The sequence below is a fragment of the Pseudophryne corroboree genome (genome assembly GCF_028390025.1).
Source record: "Pseudophryne corroboree isolate aPseCor3 chromosome 3 unlocalized genomic scaffold, aPseCor3.hap2 SUPER_3_unloc_36, whole genome shotgun sequence".
NCBI classification, from domain to species: domain Eukaryota; kingdom Metazoa; phylum Chordata; class Amphibia; order Anura; family Myobatrachidae; genus Pseudophryne; species Pseudophryne corroboree.
The window spans coordinates 777,806-800,444 of NW_026967526.1; the positions used below are offsets into that span (position 1 = coordinate 777,806).

Below are 22,639 nucleotides of genomic sequence, written 5' to 3' on the forward strand. Positions count from 1 at the left end.
TCTAGGGCGGGAACAGTTACTCTAAATGGCACCCTGGGGCTGGGGCTACAGGTCAGAGCCTTATCCCCTTGCTGGACTTCACCACCAGGTACTGCAGGGCCTGTACTAAACGGATTTTAGGAAATCCGACCCATGCCCCTTGCCCTGGTGGATATAGTGGGGTCCCTGCACGGCCACAGTGTACACGCCAGCGGCGCGGTCCGTCTCTGTAGAACGCGCCTGATTGCGATGGGACCGGAGCGCCTCCGCTGTAACTACCCGGCAACCAGGGCGCAGGAGTATACAGCGCCGCTGGGGGATGTGAGGGAGCAGCAGGATGATATGTCAGGATGACATGCACAGTATCTAGTGTCTGTGAAGCAGCCCTTGAAGTCTTCTTTCTTCTTAGAAAGATCTTTTCAGGGCTGCCTAGCGCAGCCCCCCCTGTTACCTGCCTGCACTGCAGGCACCAACTTACACACTGAGCTCCAGTGCCTGGAGGCGGGGATATAGAGGAGGCGGTGCAAGGCATCCTGGGAACAGTCAAAGCTTTAGCCTGTTGGTGCCTCGGATCAAGTTCCAACTCTACACCCCAATGTAATTCCCTGTGGAATCACAGTGTACCCCGCTGCAGAAAACTGTTTATTACTCTCCATGTGATATTTGTCATGGATAACCTTCTGTTATAAACACCCAACTGAGAACAGGGCTGATGGCAGAGGAGGGTGTAGGATAAGAGATTGCTGTAGTGACTGAGCAAGGAGAATATGTGACTTCTGTAATAATAAGAATTTACTCACTGATAATTCTATTTCTCGTAGTCCGTAGTGGATGCTGGGGACTCCGTAAGGACCATGGGGAATAGCGGCTCCGCAGGAGACTGGGCACAAATAGAAAGCTTTAGGACTACCTGGTGTGCACTGGCTCCTCCCCCCATGACCCTCCTCCAAGCCTCAGTTAGGATACTGTGCCCGGAAGAGCTGACACAATAAGGAAGGATTTTGAATCCCGGGTAAGACTCATACCAGCCACACCAATCACACCGTATAACTTGTGATATGAAACCCAGTTAACAGTATGATAACAGAGGAGCCTCTGATTAGATGGCTCACAACAAGAACCCGATTAGTTAACAATAACTATATACAAGTATTGCAGATAATCCGCACTTGGGATGGGCGCCCAGCATCCACTACGGACTACGAGAAATAAAATTATCGGTGAGTAAATTCTTATTTTCTCTGACGTCCTAGTGGATGCTGGGGACTCCGTAAGGACCATGGGGATTATACCAAAGCTCCCAAACGGGCGGGAGAGTGCGGATGACTCTGCAGCACCGAATGAGAAAACTCAAGGTCCTCCTCAGCCAGAGTGTCAAATTTGTAAAATTTTACAAAGGTATTTGACCCTGACCAAGTAGCAGCTCGGCAAAGTTGTAAAGCCGAGACCCCTCGGGCAGCCGCCCAAGATGAGCCCACCTTCCTTGTGGAGTGGGCTTTTACAGATTTTGGCTGTGGCAGGCCTGCCACAGAATGCGCAAGCTGAATAGTACTACAAATCCAGCGAGCAATAGTCTGCTTAGAAGCAGGAGCACCCAGCTTGTTGGGTGCGTACAGGATAAACAGCGAGTCAGATTTTCTGACTCCAGCCGTCCTGGAAACATATATTTTCAGGGCCCTGACAACGTCCAGCAACTTGGAGTCCTCCAAGTCCCTAGTAGCCGCAGGCACCACAATAGGCTGGTTCAGGTGAAACGCTGAAACCACCTTAGGGAGAAACTGAGGACGAGTCCTCAATTCCGCCCTGTCCGAATGGAAAATCAGATAAGGGCTTTTTCACGATAAAGCCGCCAATTCCGACACGCGCCTGGCCGAAGCCAGGGCCAACAGCATGACCACTTTCCACGTGAGATATTTTAAATCCACAGATTTAAGTTGTTCAAACCAATGTGATTTTAGGAACCCCAAAACTACATTGAGATCCCAAGGTGCCACTGGAGGCACAAAAGGAGGCTGTATATGCAGCACTCCCTTGACAAACGTCTGAACTTCAGGAACTGAAGCCAGTTCTTTCTGGAAGAAAATCGACAGGGCCGAAATCTAAACCTTAATGGATCCCAATTTGAGGCCCATAGACACTCCTGTTTGCAGGAAATGCAGGAATCGACCCAGTTGAAATTCCTCCGTTGGGGCCTTCCTGGCCTCGCACCACGCAACATATTTTCGCCAAATGCGGTGATAATGCTTTGCGGTTACATCCTTTCTGGCTTTTCGCAAAGTAGGGATGACTTCCTCTGGAATGCCTTTTTCCTTCAGGATCCGGCGTTCAACCGTCATGCCGTCAAACGCAGCAGCGGTAAGTCTTGGAACAGACAGGGTCCCTGCTGGAGCAGGTCCCTTCAGAGGTAGATGCCACGGGTCCTCTGTGAGCATCTCTTGAAGTTCCGGGTACCAAGTCCTTCTTGGCCAATCCGGAGCCACGAGTATAGTTCTTACTCCTCTCCGTCTTATAATTCTCAGTACCTTGGGTATGAGAGGCAGAGGAGGGAACACATAAACCGACTGGTACACCCACAGCGTTACCAGAGCGTCCACAGCTATCGCCTGAGGGTCCCTTGACCTGGCGCAATAACTTTTTAGTTTTTTGTTGAGGCGGGACGCCATCATGTCCACCTTTGGTTTTTCCCAACAGCTTACAATCATGTGAAAGACTTCCGGGTGAAGTCCCCACTCTCCCGGGTGGAGGTCGTGTCTGCTGAGGAAGTCTGCTTCCCAGTTGTCCACTCCCGGAATAAACACTGCTGACAGTGCTATCACATGATTTTCCGCCCATCAGAGAATCCTTGCAGCTTCTGCCATCGCCCTCCTGCTTCTTGTGCCGCCCTGTTTGTTTACGTGGGCGACCGCCATGATGTTGTCCGACTGGATCAACACCGGCTGGTCCTGAAGCAGAGGTCTCGCTTGGCTTAGGGCATTGTAAATGGCCCTTAGCTCCAGGATATTTATGTGAAGTGAGGTCTCCAGGTTTGACCACAATCCCTGGAAATTTCTTCCCTGTGTGACTGCTCCCCAGCCTCGAAGGCTGGCATCCGTGGTCACCAGGACCCAGTCCTGAATGCCGAATCTGCGGCCCTCTAAAAGATGAGCACTCTGCAACCACCACAGGAGAGACACCCTTGTCCTTGGTGACAGGGTTATCCGCTGATGCATCTGAAGATGCGATCCGGACCATTTGTCCAGCAGGTCCCACTGGAAAGTTCTTGCGTGGAATCTGCCGAATGGAATTGCTTCGTAAGAAGCCACCATTTTTCCAGGACCCTTGTGCACTGAAGCACCGATACTTGACCTGGTTTTAGGAGGTTTCTGACTAGATCGGATAACTCCCTGGCTTTCTCCTCCGGGAGAAATACCTTTTTCTGGACTGTGTCCAGAATCATCCCTAGGAACAGAAGACGTGTCGTCGGGATCAGCTGTGATTTTGGAATATTGAGAATCCAACCGTGCTGTCGTAACATTTCTTGAGATAGTGCTACCCCGAGTACCAACTGTTCCCTGGATCTCGCCCTTATCAGGAGATCGTCCAAGTACGGGATAATTAAAACTCCCTTCCTTCGAAGGAGTATCATCATTTCGGCCATTACCTTGGTAAAGACCCGCGTTGCCGTGGACAATCCAAATGGCAGTGTTTGGAACTGATAGTGGCAGTTCTGTACCACAAACCTGAGGTACCCTTGGTGAGAAGGGTAAATTGGGACATGCAGGTAAGCATCCTTGAAGTCCAGTGACACCATATAATCCCCTTCCTCCAGGCTCGAGATAACCGCTCTCAGTTACTCCATCTTGAATTTGAACTTCTTTATGTAAGTGTTCAATGACTTTAGATTTAAAATGGGTCTCACCGAACCGTCCGGCTTCGGTACCACAAACATTGTGGAATAATACCCCTTTCCATGTTGCAGGAGGGGTACCTTGGTTATCACCTGCTGGGAATACAGCTTGTGAATAGCTTCTAATACCGCCTCCCTGTCGGAGGGAGTCGTCGGTAAGGCAGACTTTAGGAAACGGCGAGGGGGAGACGTCTCGAATTCCAATTTGTACCCCTGAGATACTACCTGAAGGATCCAGGGATCTACTTGTGAGCGAGCCCACTGTGCGCTGAAATTCTTGAGACGGGCCCCCACCGTACCTGAGTCCGCCTGTAGAGCCCCAGCGTCATGCTGAGGACTTAGCGGAAGCGGGGGAGGACTTCTGTTCCTGGGAACTGGCTGTTTGCGGCAGCTTTTTTCCTCTCCCTTTGCCACGGGGCAGAAAAGAGGAGCCTTTTGCCCGCTTGCCCTTATGGGGCCGAAAGGACTGTGTATGATAATACGATGTCTTCTTTTGCTGAGAGGCAACCTGGGGTAAAAACGTGGATTTCCCATCAGTTGACGTGGAAACCAGGTCCGACAGACCTACCCCAAATAACTCCTCCCCTTTATAAGGCAATACTTCCATATACCTTTTAGAATCGGCATCACCTGACCACTGCCGAGTCCATAACCCTCTTCTGGCGGAAATGGACATAGCACTTACTCTTGATGCCAGTCGGCAAATATCCCTCTGTGCATCACGCATGTATAAAAATGCATCTTTTAAATGCTCTACAGTCAGTAATATACTGTCCCTATCCAGGGTATCAATATTTTCTGTCAGGGAGTCTGACCAAGCCACCCCAGCACTGCACATCCAGGCTGAGGCGATCGCTGGTCGCAGTATAACACCAGTGTGTGTGTATATACACTTTAGTATAGTCTCCTGCTTTCTGTCAGCAGGTTCCTTAAGGGCGGCCGTATCCGGAGACGGAAGTGCCACCTGTTTGGACAAGCGTGTGAGCGCTTTATCCACCCTAGGAGGTGTTTCCCAACGTGCCCTATCCTCTGGCGGGAAAGGGTACACTGCCAATAACCTCTTAGGAATTATCAGTTTTTTAATCGGGAGAAATCCACGCTTCATCACACACTTCATTTAATTCCTCAGATGCAGGAAAAACTACAGGTAGTTTTTTCTCACCAAACATAATACCCTTTTTAGTGGTACCTGTGGTATTATCAGAAATGTGTAAAACATTTTTCATTGCCTCAATCATGTAACGTGTGGCCCTACTGGAAGTTACATTTGTCTCCTCGTCGTCGACACTGGAGTCAGTATCCATGTCGACGTCTGTATCTGCCATCTGAGGTAGCGGGCGTTTTAGAGCCCCTGATGGCCTTTGAGACGCCTGGACAGGCACAAGCTGAGAAGCCGGCTGTCCCATGTCATCAAACTTCTTATGTAAAGAGTTGACACTTTCACGTAATTCCTTCCATAAGCCCATCCACTCAGGTGTCGACCCCCTAGGGGGTGACATCTCCACTACAGGCAATTGCTCCGCCTCCACATCATTTCCCTCTTCATACATGTCGACACAGCCGTACCGACACACAGCACACACACCGGGAATGCTCTGAAAGAGGACAGGACCCCACCTAGCCCTTTGGGGAGACAGAGGGAGAGTATGCCAGCACACACCAGAGCGCTATATATACACAGGGATATCACTATATAGAGTGTTTTCCCTTATAGCTGCTGTTATCTGTAATACTGCGCCTAAATAGTGCCCCCCCTCTCTTTTTTACCCTTTTCTGTAGTGCAGGACTGCAGGGGAGAGTCAGGGAGACGTCCTTCCAGCGGAGCTGTGAGGGAAAATGGCGCCAGTGTGCTGAGGGAGATAGCTCCGCCCCCTTTTTGGCTGACCTTTCTCCCGCTTTTTTGGAAAATCTGGCAGGGGTTAATGTACATCCATATAGCCCTGGGGGTTATATGTGAAGTATTTTTGCCAGCCAAGGTGTTAATATTGCTGCTCAGGGCGCCCCCCCCAGTGCCCTGCACCCATCAGTGACCGCAGTGTGAGGTGTGCATGAGGAGCAATGACGCACAGCTGCAGTGCTGTGCACTACCTTGATGAAGACTGATGTCTTCTGCCGACGATTTTCCGGACCTCTTCTTGCTTCTGGCTCTGTAAGGGGGCCGGCGGCGCGGCTCTGGGACCGGACTCCGAGGCTGGGCCTGTGTTCGATCCCTCTGGAGCTAATGGTGTCCAGTAGCCTAAGAAGTCCAAGCTGGCTGCAAGCAGGCAGGTTCGCTTCTTCTCCCCTTAGTCCCTCGATGCAGTGAGCCTGTTGCCAGCAGGTCTCACTGAAAATAAAAAACCTAAAACTAACTTTCTTCTAAGAAGCTCAGGAGAGCCCCCTAAATTGCACCCAGCTCGCCCGGGCACAAAAATCTAACTGAGGCTTGGAGGAGGGTCATGGGGGGAGGAGCCAGTGCACACCAGGTAGTCCTAAAGCTTTCTATTTGTGCCCAGTCTCCTGCGGAGCCGCTATTCCCCATGGTCCTTACGGAGTCCCCAGCATCCACTAGGACGTCAGAGAAAATAAGAATTTACTTACCGATAATTCTATTTCTCGGAGTCCGTAGTGGATGCTGGGGTTCCTGAAAGGACCATGGGGATAGCGGCTCCGCAGGAGACAGGGCACAAAAGTAAAGCTTTTACAGGTCAGGTGGTGTGTACTGGCTCCTCCCCCTATGACCCTCCTCCAGACTCCAGTTAGGTACTGTGCCCGGACGAGCGTACACAATAATGGAGGATTTTGAATCCCGGGTAAGACTCATACCAGCCACACCAATCACACCGTACAACTTGTGATCTAAACCCAGTTAACAGTATGATAACAGAGGAGCCTCTGAAAAATGGCTTCCTAAACAATAACCCGAATTAGTTAACAATAACTATGTACAAGTATTGCAGATAATCCGCACTTGGGATGGGCGCCCAGCATCCACTACGGACTCCGAGAAATAGAATTATCGGTAAGTAAATTCTTATTTTCTCTATCGTCCTAAGTGGATGCTGGGGTTCCTGAAAGGACCATGGGGATTATACCAAAGCTCCCAAACGGGCGGGAGAGTGCGGATGACTCTGCAGCACCGAATGAGAGAACTCCAGGTCCTCCTTTGCCAGGGTATCAAATTTGTAAAAATTTACAAACGTGTTCTCCCCTGACCACGTAGCTGCTCGGCAGAGTTGTAATGCCGAGACCCCTCGGGCAGCCGCCCAAGATGAGCCCACCTTCCTTGCGGAATGGGCCTTAACAGATTTAGGCTGTGGCAGGCCTGCCACAGAATGTACAAGTTGAATTTTGTTACAAAACCAACGAGCAATCGACTGCTTAGAAGCAGGTGCACCCAACTTGTTGGGTGCATACAGTATAAACAGCGAGTCAGATTTTCTGACTCCAGCCGTCCTTTAAATGTATATTTTTAAGGCTCTGACAACGTCCAACAACTTGGAGTCCTTCAAGTCGTCTGTAGCCGCAGGCACTACAATAGGCTGGTTCAGGTGAAACGCTGATACCACCTTAGGGAGAAAATGCGGACGCGTCCGCAGCTCTGCCCTATGTCGAATGGAAAATTATATAAGGGCTTTTATAAGACAAAGCCGCCAGTTCAGATACTCTCCCGGCCGAAGCCAGGGCCAGTAACATAGTCAGTTTCCATGTGAGATATTTCAAATCCACATTCTTTAGTGGTTCAAACCAATTGGATTTGAGGAAATCTAAAACTACATTTAGATCCCACGGTGCCACCTTAGGCACCACAGGAGGCTGTATATGCAGTACTCCTTTGATAAAAATCTGGACCTCAGGGACTGAGGCCAATTCTTTGTGGAAGAATATTGATAGGGCCGAAATTTGAACCTTAATAGATCCCAATTTGAGACCCATAGACAATCCTGATTGCAGGAAATGTAGGAAAACGACCCAGTTGAAATTCCTCCATCGGAGCACTCCGCTGCTCGCACCACGCAACATATTTTCGCCAAATACGGCGATAATGCTTCGCGGTGACTTCCTTCCTTGCCTTTATCAAGGTAGGAATGACTTCTTCTGGAATGCCTTTTCCTTTTAGGATCTGGCATTCAACGCCATGCCGTCAAACGCAGCCGCGGTAAGTCTTGAAAAAGACAAGGACCCTGCTGAAGCAGGTCCCTTCTCAGAAGTAGAGGCCACGGATCGTCCGTGACCATCTCTTGAAGTTCCGGGTACCAAGTCCTTCTTGGCCAATCCGGAGCCACTAGTCTTACTCCTCTTTGCCGTATAATCCTCAATACCTTTGGTATGAGAGGCAGAGGAGGAAACACATATACCGACTGGTACACCCAAGGTGTTACCAGCGCGTCCACAGCTATTGCCTGCGGATCTCTTGACCTGGCGCAATACCTGTCCAGTGTTTTGTTGAGGCGAGACGCCATCATGTCCACCATTGGTTTTACCCAACGGTTTAATAGCATGTGGAAAACTTCTGGATGAAGTCCCCACTCTCCCGGGTGAAGGTCGTGTCTGCTGAGGAAGTCTGCTTCCCAGTTGTCCACGCCCGGGATGAATACTGCTGACAGTGCTATCACGTGATTCTCCGCCCAGCGAAGGATCCTGGCAGCTTCTGCCATTGCCCTCCTGCTTCTTGTGCCGCCCTGTCTGTTTACATGGGCGACTGCCGTGATGTTGTCCGACTGGATCAACACCGGTCTTCCTTGAAGCAGAGGTTCCGCCTGGCTTAGAGCATTGTAGATTGCTCTTAGTTCCAGAATGCTTATGTGAAGAGACTTTTTCAGGCTCGACCACACTCCCTGGAAATTTCTTCCCTGTGTGACTGCTCCCCAGCCTCTCAGGCTGGCATCCGTGGTCACCAGGATCCAATCCTGCATGCCGAATCTGCGGCCCTCCAATAGATGAGCCTCCTGCAACCACCACAGAAGGGATACCCTTGTCCTCGGCGACAGGGTTATCCGCAGGTGCATCTGAAGATGCGACCCTGACCATTTGTCCAACAGATCCCTTTGCATGGAATCTGCCGAAAGGGATTGCTTCGTAAGAAGCTACCATTTTTTCCCAGGACTCTTGTGCATTGATGTACAGACACCTTTCCTGGTTTTAGGAGGTTCCTGACCAGGTCAGATAACTCCTTGGCTTTTTCTTCGGGAAGAAAAACCTTTTTCTGAACTGTGTCCAGAATCATCCCCAGGAACAGCAGACGAGTTGTCGGCATTAATTGGGATTTTGGAATATTCAGAATCCATCCGTGCTGCTTTAGCACCTCTTGAGATAGTGCTAAACCCATCTCTAGCTGTTCTCTGGACCTTGCCCTTATTAGGAGATCGTCCAAGTATGGGATAATTAATACGCCTTTTCTTCGAAGAAGAAATATTATCTCGGCCATTACCTTTGTAAAGACCCGAGGTGCCGTGGACAAACCAAACGGCAGCGTCTGAAACTGATAGTGACAGTTTTGTACAACGAACCTGAGGTACCCCTGGTGTGAGGGGTAATTGGAACGTGGAGATACGCATCCTTGATGTCCAAGGATACCATAAAGTCCCCTTCTTCCAGGTTCGCTATCACTGCTCTGAGTGACTCCATCTTGAACTTGAACTTCTTTATGTATAGGTTCAAGGACTTCAGATTTAGAATAGGCCTTACCGAGCCATCCGGCTTCGGTACCACAAATAGAGTGGAATAATACCCCTTCCCTTGTTGTAGAAGAGGTACCTTGACTATCACCTGCTGAGAATACAGCTTGTGAATGGCTTCCAAAACCGTCTCCCTTTCTGAGGGGGACGTTGGTAAAGCAGACTTCAGGAAACGGCGAGGTGGCTCTGTCTCTAATTTCAACCTGTACCCCTGAGATATTATCTGCAGGATCCAGGGATTTACCTGCGAGTGAGCCCACTGCGCGCTGTAATTTTTGAGACGACCGCCTACCGCCCCCGAGTCCGCTTGCGAAGCCCCAGCGTCATGCTGAGGCTTTTGTAGAAGCCGGGGAGGGCTTCTGTTCCTGGGAAGGAGCTGCCTGTTGCTGTCTCTTCCCTCGTCCTCTGCCTCGTGGCAGATATGAATAGCCCTTTGCTCTCTTATTTTTAAAGGAACGAAAGGGCTGCGGTTGAAAGGTCGGTGCCTTTTTCTGTTGGGGAGTGACTTGAGGTAGAAAGGTGGATTTCCCGGCCGTAGCCGTGGCCACCAAATCCGATAGACCGACCTCAAATAACTCCTCTACGCATCGCCTGTCCACTGTCGTGTCCATAAAGCTCTTCTGGCCGAAATGGACATAGCACTTACCCGTGATGCCAGTGTGCAGATATCTCTCTGTGCATCACGCATATAAAGAAATGCATCCTTTATTTGTTCTAACGACAGTAAAATATTGTCCCTGTCCAGGGTATCAATATTTTCGATCAGGGACTCTGACCAAACTACCCCAGCACTGCACATCCAGGCAGTCGCAATAGCTGGTCGTAGTATAACACCTGCATGTGTGTATATACCTTTTTGGATATTTTCCATCCTCCTATCTGATGGATCTTTAAGTGCGTCCGTCTCAGGAGAGGGTAACGCCACTTGTTTTGATAAGCGTGTTAGCGCTTTGTCCACCCTAGGAGGTGTTTCCCAGCGCTCCCTAACCTCTGGCGGGAAAGGGTATAAAGCCAATAACTTCTTTGAAATTAGCAGTTTTTTATCGGGGCACCCCACGCTTCATCACACACGTCATTTAATTCTTCTGATTCGGTAAAAACTACTGGTAGTTTTTTCACACCCCACATAATACCCTGTTTTGTGGTACCTGTAGTATCAGCTAAATGTAACATCTCCTTTATTGCCAAAATCATATAACGTGTGGCCCTACTGGAAAATACGGTTGATTCGTCACCTTCACCACCGGAATCAGTGCCTGTGTCTGGGTCTGTGTCGACCGACTGAGGCAAGGGACGTTTTACAGCCCCTGACGGTGTTTGAGGCGCCTGGACAGACACTAATTGAGTGTCCGGCCGCCTCATGTCGGCAAACGACTGCTTAAGCGAGTTGACGCTATCCCGTAATTCCACAAATAAAGGCATCCATTCTGGTGTCGACCCCCTAGGAGGTGACATCCTCATATTTGGCAATTGCTCCGCCTCCACACCAATAACGTCCTCATACATGTCGACACACACGTACCGACACACAGCAGACACACAGGGAATGCTCTATACGAAGACAGGACCCACTAGCCCTTTGGGGAGACAGAGGGAGAGTCTGCCAGCACACACCAAAAAGCGCTATATATGACAGGGATAGCCTTATGATTAAGTGCTCCCTTATAGCTGCTTTTATATTAATATATTGCCATTTATTCTGCCCCCCCTCTCTGTTATACCCTGTTTCTGTAGTGCAGTGCAGGGGAGAGACCTGGGAGCCTTCCTGACCAGCGGAGCTGTGACAGAAAATGGCGCCGTGTGCTGAGGAGATAGGCCCCGCCCCTTTTTCGGCGGGCTCGTCTCCCGCTATTTAGTACATTTAGGCAGGGGTAAATATCTCCATATAGCCTCTGGGGCTATATGTGAGGTATTTTTAGCCTTTTTAAAGGTTTTCATTTGCCTCCCAGGGCGCCCCCCCCCAGCGCCCTGCACCCTCAGTGACTGCCGTGTGAAGTGTGCGGAGAGGAAAATGGCGCACAGCTGCAGTGCTGTGCGCTACCTTAAGAAGACTGCAGGAGTCTTCAGCCGCCGATTCTGGACCTCTTCTTGCTTCAGCATCTGTGAGGGGGCCGGCGGCGTGGCTCCGGTGACCATCCAGGCTGTACCTGTGATCGTCCCTCTGGAGCTTCATGTCCAGTAGCCAAGAAGCCAATCCATCCTGCACGCAGGTGAGTTCACTTCTTCTCCCCTCTGTCCCTCGTTGCAGTGATCCTGTTGCCAGCAGGAATCACTGTAAAATAAAAAACCTAAGCTAAACTCTCTAAGCAGCTCTTTATGAGAGCCACCTAGAATTGCACCCTTCTCGGCCGGGCACAAAAATCTAACTGGAGTCTGGAGGAGGGTCATAGGGGGAGGAGCCAGTACACACCACCTGACCTGTAAAAGCTTTACTTTTGTGCCCTGTCTCCTGCGGAGCCGCTATCCCCATGGTCCTTTCAGGAACCCCAGCATCCACTTAGGACGATAGAGAAAAGTGTTTATTACTCACCTGTGCTGATATCTTTAGGGATCTCCAACTCCTTACACTGCTGATCACCCCTCACATACGTCTCTTCTTCTCCCTCTATATCTTCTGCCTTTATATCAGTCACATACATCTCTTCTTCTCCCTCCGTATCTTCTGCCTTTATATCAGTCACATACGTCTCTTCTTCTACCTCTATATCTTCTGCCTTTATATCAGTCACATACGTCTCTTCTTCTCCCTCTAGATCTTCTGTCTTTATATCAGTCACATACGTCTCTTCTTCTCCCTCTATATCTTCTGCCTTTATATCAGTCACATACGTCTCTTCTTCTCCATCTATGTCTTCTGCCTTTATATCAGTCACATACGTCTCTTCTTCTCCTTCTATATCTTCTGCCTTTAAATCAGTCGCATACATCTCTTTTTCTCCCTCTGTATCTTCTGCCTTTATATCAGTCACATACGTCTCTTCTTCTCCCTCTATATCTTCTGCCTTTATATCAGTCACATACGTCTCTTCTTCTCCATCTATGTCTTCTGCCTTTATATCAGTCACATACGTCTCTTCTTCTCCTACTATATCTTCTGCCTTTATATCAGTCACATACGTCTCTTCTTCTCCCTCTAGATCTTCTGCCTTTATATCAGTCACATACGTCTCTTCTTCTCCCTTTAGATCTTCTGCCTTTATATCAGTCAAATACGTCTCTTCTTCTCCTTCTATATCTTCTGCCTTTAAATCAATCACATACGTCTCATCTTCTCCCTCTAGATCTTCTGCCTTTATATCAGTCACATACGTCTCTTCTTCTCCTTCTATATCTTCTGCCTTTATATCAGTCACATACGTCTCTTCTTCTCCCTCTATATCTTTTATTTTAATATTATTTAATTGGGCTTCACCCTATGTAAACAAGACAAATATAATGACACACAGCTCCTCTACACAACATATAGTGACAGTCACTTTGGTATAAGGGGGAGACCCTAAATCCCACCTACCTGATCCTCCTGTGGGATCCTGTGATTCTCCTCTGTACAATCCTGGGAATACAGAGGACGGGGACATCTCTCTGGGGTATCTCTGTTACTGGGCCCATCTGTAGCAGACACACAGTGACAGAGTACAGTGCATATATGTGATTATCAGATGATGTGTGTATATAGGGGCCCCCATACCTGCTCTCCCCTGTACAATACATGACAGTCTCCTCTTACCCAGTGATGTGAGGGGCCGGTGATTCTCCATCATCACGTCCTTGTACAGACCCCTGTGTTCCTCTATATACACCCCCTCCTGCATGGAGACATAGACAGTGACAACCTGACACCTTATAGACACCTGACACCCACAGTGATACATTCATCACCCAGACACATCCCCTGGTGTTACTGTATAATGCCCCATTCCCAGCAATCACCTCTCCAGTCATCACCCAGACACATCCCCTGGTGTTACTGTATAATGCCCCATTCCCAGCAGTCACCACCCAGACACGTCCCCCGGTGTTACTGTATAATGTCCCATTCCCAGCAGTCACCTCTCCAGTCATCACCCAGACACATCCCCTGGTGTTACTGTATAATGTCCCATTCCCAGCAGACACCTCTCCAGTCATCACCCAGACACATTTCCTGGTGATACTGTATAATGCCCCATTCCCAGCAGACACCTCTCCAGTCATCACCCAGACACATCCCCTGGTGTTACTGTATAATGTCCCATTCCCAGCAGTCACCTCTCCAGTCATCACCCAGACACATCCCCTGGTGCTACTGTATAATGCCCCATTCCCAGCAGTCATCTCTCGAGTCATCACCCAGACACTTCCCCTGGTGTTACTGTATAATGCCCCATTCCCAGCAGTCACCTCTCCAGTCATCACCCAGACACATTTCCTGGTGATACTGTATAATGCCCCATTCTCAGCAGACACCTCTCCAGTCATCACCCAGACACATCCCCTGGTGTTACTGTATAATGTCCCATTCCCAGCAGACACCTCTCCAGTCATCACCCAGACACATTTCCTGATGATACTGTATAATGCCCCATTCCCAGCAGACACCTCTCCAGTCATCACCCAGACACATCCCCTGGTGTTACTGTATAATGTCCCATTCCCAGCAGTCACCTCTCCAGTCATCACCCAGACACTTCCCCTGGTGCTACTGTATAATGCCCCATTCCCAGCAGTCATCTCTCGAGTCATCACCCAGACACTTCCCCTGGTGTTACTGTATAATGCCCCATTCCCAGCAGTCACCTCTCCAAACATCACCCAGACACATCCCCTGGTGTTACTGTATAATGCCCCATTCCCAGCAGTCACCTCTCCAGTCATCACCCAGACACGTCCCCCGGTGTTACTGTATAATGCCCCATTCCCAGCAATCACCTCTCCAGTCATCACCGAGACACATCCCCTGGTGTTACTGTATAATACCCCATTCCCAGCAGTCACATCTCCAGTCATCACCTAGACACGTCCCCTGGTGTTACTGTATAATACCCTATTCCCAGAAGTCACCTCTCAAGTCCTCACCCAGACACGTCAGCTGGTATTACTATATAATGCCCCATTCTCAGCAGTCACCTCTCCAGTCATCACCCGGACACTTCCCCTGGTGTTACTGTATAATGCCCCATTCCCAGCAGTCACCTCTCCTGTCATCAGCTGAATGATCCTGTTGGTGAGTTCCAGGATCTTCTGGTCATTGTGTCTCTTATGTATTAGTGAGTGAGGTGGAGGCACTGGGATGGGGCTCTGGGTTCTACTTAGTCCTCCTGACTCACGGGGATGGCTGTTGAGTATCTCACACTCATTGGATGTCTTCTTCACTACTGTGTAATCCTGTGTAATGGAGGAGACATCAAATATAAATATATACACTCCCAGACCCCCTCACCTCCTCAGTCATGTCCCTGTATTATTATTATAGATATAAGTGAAGTCAATGTGATGCTCCCAGATCCCCATACCTCCCCTGTCATGTCCCTGTATTATTACTATAGATATAAGTGATGTCACTGTGACACTCCCAGACCCCCTCACCTCCCCAGTCATGTACCTGTATTATTATTATTATAGATATAAGTGAAGTCAATGTGATGTTCCCAGATCCCCTTACCTCCCCTGTCATGTCCCTGTATTATTACTATATATATAAGTGACTTCACAGTGACGCTTCTAAATCCCCTCACCTCCCCAGTCATGTCCCTGTATTATTACTATAGATATAAGTGATGTCACTGTGACACTCCCAGATCCCCTCACCTCTAGTCATATACGTATTATTAATATAGATATTAGGTCACAGTGACGCTCCTAGATTCACTCACCTCCAGTCATGTCCCTTTATTATTACTATAGATATAAGTGATGTCACTGTGACACTCCCAGATCCCCTCACCTCCCCAGTCATATACCTGTATTATTACTATAGATATAAGTGATGTCACTGTGACACTCCCAGATCTCCTCAACTCCCCAGTCATGTCCCTGTATTATTACTATAGATATAAGTGATGTCACTGTGACACCCCCAGATCCCCTCACCTCCCCAGTCATGTCTCTGTTTTATTACTATAGAATTAAGAGATGTCACTGTGACACTCCCAGATCCCCTCACCTCCCCATTCATGTCCCTGTATTATCACTACAGATATAAGGTCACAATAATGCTCAAAGATCCCCTCACCTCCCCAGTTATGTCCCTGTATTATTACTAGAAATATAAGGTCACAGTGATGCTCCCAGATCCTCTCACCTCCTCAGTCATGTCCCTGTATTATTACTATAGATATAAGTGATGTAACTGCGATGCTCCCAGATACACTCACCTCCCCAGTCATGTCCCTGTATTATTACTATAGATATAAGGTCACAGTGATGCTCCCAGATCCCCTCACCAACCCAGTCACGTCCCTGTATTATTACTATAGATATAAGTGATGTAACTGCAACGCTCCCAGATACACTCACCTCCCCAGTCATGTCCCTGTATTATTACTATAGATATAATGTCACAGTGATGCTCCCAGATCCCCTCACCTCCCCAGTCATGTCCCTGTATTATTACTATAGATAAAAGTGATGTAACTGCGATGCTCCCAGATACACTCACCTTCCCAGTCATGTCCCTGTATTATTACTATAGATATAATGTCACAGTGATGCTCCCAGATCCCCTCACCTCCCCAGTCATGTCTCTGTATTATTACTATAGATATGAGGTCACTGTGACACTCCCAGATCCACTCACCTCCCCAGTCATGTCCCTGTATTATTACTATAGATATAAGGTCACTGTGATGCTCCCAGATCCACTCACCTCCCCAGTCAGCAGGTAGATGATCTCCAGGGTGATATTTATTATCCTCTCAGTCCTGTGACTCCTGTCCTTGTCCATCCTCTGTGAATCAGAGAGTATACAGAACGTGTGATGTGTAATAAAGACTCCGTTCCTCACAGCTGGAGTTCCTTGGAATAAATATAATTCATAAAACATATTGCACATATAACATAGTAAATATGGAACAGAGAGGCCATTAAGTCTCCTATTTCCCCACAGTCATAGGGTCCTGGTCAGTGTCTCCGAGATTCCTGTGACCCAGCCCTATAAGGCTGCACTGCATAGTGGGCCTGATCTAGATTGTAGCGCTATTGTGGGTGGAGTCACAATGAACTGATGTTCGCTACACTGTGAAGGGACAGGGTCTCTTGGAAAGGCGGCAGGAGACAGGCAGGGAAAAGGCGGCAGGAGCCAGGCAAGGGAAAGGCGGCAGGAGACAGGCAAGGGAAAGGCGGCAGGAGACAGGCAAGGGAAAGGCGGCAGGAGACAGGCAAGGGAAAGGCGGCAGGAGACAGGCAAGGGAAAGGCGGCAGGAGACAGGCAGGGGAAAGGCGGCAGGAGAAAAAGGCAGGGGAAAGGCGGCAGGAGACAGACTGGGGAAAGGCGGCAGGAGACTGACAGGGGAAAGGCGGCAGGAGACAGGCAGGGGAAAGGCGGCAGGAGAAAAAGGCAGGGGAAAGGCGGCAGGAGACAGGCAGGGGAAAGGCGGCAGGAGACAGGCAGGGGAAAGGCAGCCGGAGACAGGCAGTGGAAAGGCAGCCGGAGACAGACAGGGGAAAGGCGGCTGGAGACAGGCAGGGGAGCAGCCGCATGGAGTAACATGAGATGGTGCTCAGACGGGGTCACCAGCAGCAGCCACGAGCGGGGCAGAGTGCCAGCTGCCTGCAGGCTATAACCCGGCCCTCCCATACCAGAGGCTCCTGCCATGCTACACCCGTAGCCCCCTGCCCCCTACCCACACCCTCTGCAGCCTAGGAAGGATGAGCTGCTGGGAGCCCCCTGAGGTGGATGAGCGAGGAAGCCCCTGGAGGAGTAAGTGCCGCTCTCTCTGTGCCTGCTTCTAGATGCTGCCCTCCCCTACTTGCTGCATGGGTGCAGATGTTGGCATCGCACAGAGCATGGGGCACAGTAACAGCACGGCTGCTGGCACACATACAAAATAATAGATTGCCTATAGAATAGTAAACGCATGGCACAGCTGCTGCAGAAACTCTTGTTACATACGTGACGTCAGTCTCTTCTGATACTGGCATTATATAATACAACCCGGTGTCTCTACAGCAGATGGCCGTCGTTATAGGTGTGGCGCCCTCCTAGCGGGCATTTCACATTTTACACCATTATAGTGACGTGACTGCTGGGGGGGACGGCAATGAGGGGGCTCATCCTGCAGCTGTCACACTGCCAGTGGTGTAGTAATTCTCTGCAGCTGTCACACTGCCAGTGGTGTAGTAATGCTCTGCAGCTGTCACACTGCCAGTGGTGTAGTAATGCTCTGCAGCTGTCACACTGCCAATGGTGTAGTAATGCTCTGCAGCTGTCACACTGCCAATGGTGTAGTAATGCTCTGCAGCTGTCACACTGCCAGTGGTGTAGTAATGCTCTGCAGCTGTCACACTGCCAGTGGTGTAGTAATGCTCTGCAGCTGTCACACTGCCAGTGGTGTAGTAATGCTCTGCAGCTGTCACACTGCCAGTGGTGTAGTAATGCTCTGCACCAGTCACACTGCCAGTGGTGTAGTAATGCTCTGCAGCTGTCACACTGCCAGTGGTGTAGTAATGCTCTGCAGCTGTTACACTGCCAGTGGTGTAGTAATGCTCTGCAGCTGACGTGTCACACACTGAGTAATGTCACACTGCCAATGGTGTAGTAATGCTCTGCAGCTGTCACACTGCCAGTGGTGTAGTAATGCTCTGCAGCTGTCACACTGCCAATGGTGTAGTAATGCTCTGCAGCTGTCACACTGCCAGTGGTGTAGTTCTGCTCTGCAGCTGTCACACTGCCAGTGGTGTAGTAATGCTCTGCAGCTGTCACACTGCCAGTGGTGTAGTAATGCTCTGCAGCTGACATAATAATAATAATAATAAAAATAATAAAAATAATAATAATAATAATAATAATAATAATAATAACAGGACACCACAGGCTTCTCCTCCTGTATAATAATAATAACAACAACAACAACAACAACAACAACAACAACAACAGGACACCACAGGCTGCTCCTCCTGTATAATAATAACAACAGGACACCACAGGCTGCTCCTCCTGTATAATAATAATAACAGGACCCCACAGGCTGCTCCTCCTGTATAATAATAATAACAGGACCCCACAGGCTGCTCCCCCTGTATAATAATAATAATAATAACAGGACCCCACAGGCTGCTCCTCCTGTATAATAATAATAACAGGACACCACAGGCTGCTTCTCCTGTATAATAATAATAATAATAACAACAGGACACCACATGCTGCTTCTCCTGTATAATAATAATAATACTAACAGGACACCACAGGCTGCTCCCCCTGTATTATAATAATAATAATAATAATAATAATAATAATAATAATAACAGGTCACCACAGGCTGCTCCTCCTGTATAGTAATAATAACAGGACACTACAGGCTGCTCTTCCAGTATAATAATAATAACAGGTCACCACAGGCTGCTCCTCCTGTATAGTAATAATAACAGGACACTACAGGCTGCTCTTCCAGTATAATAATAATAACATGACACTACAGGATGCTCCCCCTGTATATTAAGACGCCATTACCTGATCTCTACGGACACTGAGGCTTCCTTTGTCCCTCCACTATAATGACTATTACCATGCATGTCCTCAGTGCAGGAGGCCGGCGGCCATTTTCTTGTAGACCAGTCCGGCATCAGCAATACTACCATCAGCAATAGGTTCCCTGGCCGTGTAGTGACGTCAGGAGCGGCGGCCATTTTCCCCTGGTCTGAGCTCCGCCTACCTTCTATCATTCCCACAAGGCAGCAGGAGCAGAGAGCAGCCATTGCTGTGTCTGGCAGCAGGTAATGATATTATTATTATTATTCTATAGGCTGAGCAGCTCTGGTGTCAGGTTCTGTACTACAGGGGGAGCAGCCTCTGGTGCCTTGTTACAGTGCAGCTGGAGCAGCCTCTGGTGCATACTTGCCTACCTGAGCCTCTCCATGAGGGAGAAAATGCTCTGTTCCTGGACTTTCCTGGTAATGTATGATTGCCATCACCTGTGGTGAGCTGGGTAATTGATAAGAAAGGTGTTTCACCACAGGTGATGGCAATCATACATTACCAGGAAAGTCCAGGAACAGAGCATTTTCTCCCTCATGGAGAGGCTCAGGTAGGCAAGTATGCTCTGGTGCTGCATTATCTGTACAGTTGGCGCAGACCCCGCTGTTACCGTATTACAGGAGGCGCAGACCCCGCCGTTACCGTAATACAGGTGGCGCAGACCCCGCAGTTACCATAATACAAGGTGGCGCAGACCCCGCCGTTACCGTAATACAGGTGGCGCACACCCCGCCGTTACCGTAATACAGGTGGCGCATGCCCCCACGTTACCGTAATACAGGTGGCGCAGACCCCGCCGTTACCGTAATACAGCTGGTGCAGATCCCGGCATTACCGTAATACAGGAGGCGCAGACCCTGCCGTTACCATGATACAGGAGGCGCGGATCTCGCCGTTACCGTAGTACAGGTGGCGCACACCCCGCTGTTACCGTAATACAGGTGGCGCATACCCCGCCGTTACCGTAGTACAGGTGGCGCAGACCCCGCCGTTACCGTATTGCAGGAGGCGCAGACCCCGCCATTACCATGATACAGGTGGCGCAGACCCCGCCGTTACCGTAATACAAATGGCGCAGACTCCGCTGTTACCGTAATACAGGTGGCGCATGCCCCCATGTTATCGTAATACAGGTGGTGCAAACCCCGCCGTTACTGTAATACAGTTGGAGCAGACCCCGCCGTTACCGTAATACAGGTGGCGTAGACCATGCCGTTACCGTAATATATGTGACGCAGCCCCCGCCGTTACCTTAATACAGGGGACGCAGACCCCGCCGTTACCGTAATACAGCTGGTGCAGATCCCGCCGTTACCGTAGTACAGGTGGCGCACACCCCGCCGTTACCGTAATACAGGTGGCGCAGACCCCGCCGTTACCGTAATACAGCTGGTGCAGATCCCGGCATTAACGTAATACAGGAGGCGCAGACCCAGCCGTTACCATGATACAGGAGGCGCGGATCTTGCCGTTACCGTAGTACAGGTGGCGCACACCCCGCTGTTACCGTAATACAGGTGGCGCAGACCCCGCTGTTACCGTAATACAGGTGGCGCAGACCCCGCCTTTACCGTAATACAGGTGGAGCAGACCCCGCCGTTACCGTAATACCGGTGCTGCAGACCCCGCTGTTACTGTAATACAGGTGGTGCAGACCCCGCCGTTACCATAATACAGGTGGCGCAGACCCCGCCATTACCATAATACGGGGGGCGCAGACCCCGCCGTTACCGTAATACATGTGGCGCAGACCCCGCCGTTACCATTATACAAGCGGCGCAGACCCCGCTGTTACCGTAATTCTATACACAGGACATTACAGCTGTTGTGTCCTGTGGCATTGTACTATACAGGGGGAGCGGCATGTGTTGTCCTACTCTACAGGGGGAGGGGCCTGTGGTGTCTTGTTACTATTATATAGGTTGAGCTGCATGTATTGTCTTTCTATACAGAAAGAGTAGCCTGTGTTGTCATAATATACAGTGGTAGCTTCCTGTGTTGTCATGATATACAGGGGTAGCTTCCTGTGCTGTCTTAGTATACAGGTAGAGCAGCCTGTGTTGTCATAATATACATGGGTACATGGGTAGCATCCTGTGCTGTCATAGTATACAGAGGGAGCGGCCTGTGTTGTCTTAATATAAAGGGGTAACATCCTGTGCTGTCATAGTATACAGAGGGATCAGCCTGTGCTGTCATAGATTACAGGGGGAGCGGCCAGTGTTGTCATAATATTCTGGGAGAGCGACCTGTGTTGTCATAGTATACAGGGGGAGCGGCCTGTGTTGTCATAATATACAGGGGTAGCATCCTGTGCTGTCATAGTATACAGAGGGATCAGCCTGTGCTGTCATAGAATACAGGGGGAGCGGCCTGTGTTGTCATGATATACAGGGGTAGCTTCCTGTGCTGTCTTAGTATACAGGTAGAGCAGCCTGTGTTGTCATAATATACATGGGTACATGGGTAGCATCCTGTGCTGTCATAGTATACAGAGGGAGCGGCCTGTGTTGTCTTAATATAAAGGGGTAACATCCTGTGCTGTCATAGTATACAGAGGGATCAGCCTGTGCTGTCATAGATTACAGGGGGAGCGGCCAGTGTTGTCATAATATTCTGGGAGAGCGACCTGTGTTGTCATAGTATACAGGGGGAGCGGTCTGTGTTGTCATAATATACAGGGGTAGCATCCTGTGCTGTCATAGTATACAGAGGGATCAGCCTGTGCTGTCATAGAATACAGGGGGAGCGGCCTGTGTTGTCATGATATACAGGGGTAGCTTCCTGTGCTGTCTTAGTATACAGGTAGAGCAGCCTGTGTTGTCATAATATACATGGGTACATGGGTAGCATCCTGTGCTGTCATAGTATACAGAGGGAGCGGCCTGTGTTGTCTTAATATAAAGGGGTAACATCCTGTGCTGTCATAGTATACAGAGGGATCAGCCTGTGCTGTCATAGAATACAGGGGAGCGGCCTGTGTTGTCATAATATACTGGGAGAGTGACCTGTGTTGTCATAGTATACAGGGGGAGCGGCCTGTGTTGTCATAATATACAGGGGTAGCATCCTGTGCTGTCATAATATACAGCGGGAGTGGCCTGTGTTATCATAACATACAGGGGGAGTGGCCTGTGTTGTCATAATATACGGGGAGAGCGGCCTGTGCTGTCATAGTATACAGGGGGAGCGGCCTGTGTTGTCATAATATACAGGGGTAGCATCCTGTGCTGTCATAATATAAAGGAGGAGCATCCTGTACTGTCATAGTATACAGAGGGAGTGGCCTGTGTTGTCATAATATACAGGGGTAGCATCCTGTACTGTCATAGTATACAGGGAGAGCAGCCTGTCTTGTCATGATATACAGGGGGAGCATCCTGTGCTGTCATAGTTAGTTAGGACTTCGTGGGACTTTGGGGGGGGAGTAGGAACCAACTCTAGAAG

General features: G+C 49.5%; 1 protein-coding gene across 1 annotated transcript in view; it reads right to left on the bottom strand.

The window, feature by feature from the left end:
* LOC134984102 (zinc finger protein 568-like) overlaps positions 1-22,639 on the bottom strand; it is a 41,662-nt gene that overhangs the window by 18,553 nt on the left and 470 nt on the right. Inside the window, exons 2-6 of the mRNA XM_063949734.1 lie at positions 16,367-16,515; positions 14,695-14,886; positions 13,250-13,328; positions 13,034-13,131; positions 12,053-12,935 (exon numbers count right to left, since the gene is read on the bottom strand). Of these exons, the coding sequence (XP_063805804.1) occupies positions 12,053-12,935; positions 13,034-13,131; positions 13,250-13,328; positions 14,695-14,886; positions 16,367-16,515 (1,401 nt within the window). The remainder of the gene's footprint in view (positions 1-12,052; positions 12,936-13,033; positions 13,132-13,249; positions 13,329-14,694; positions 14,887-16,366; positions 16,516-22,639) is intronic.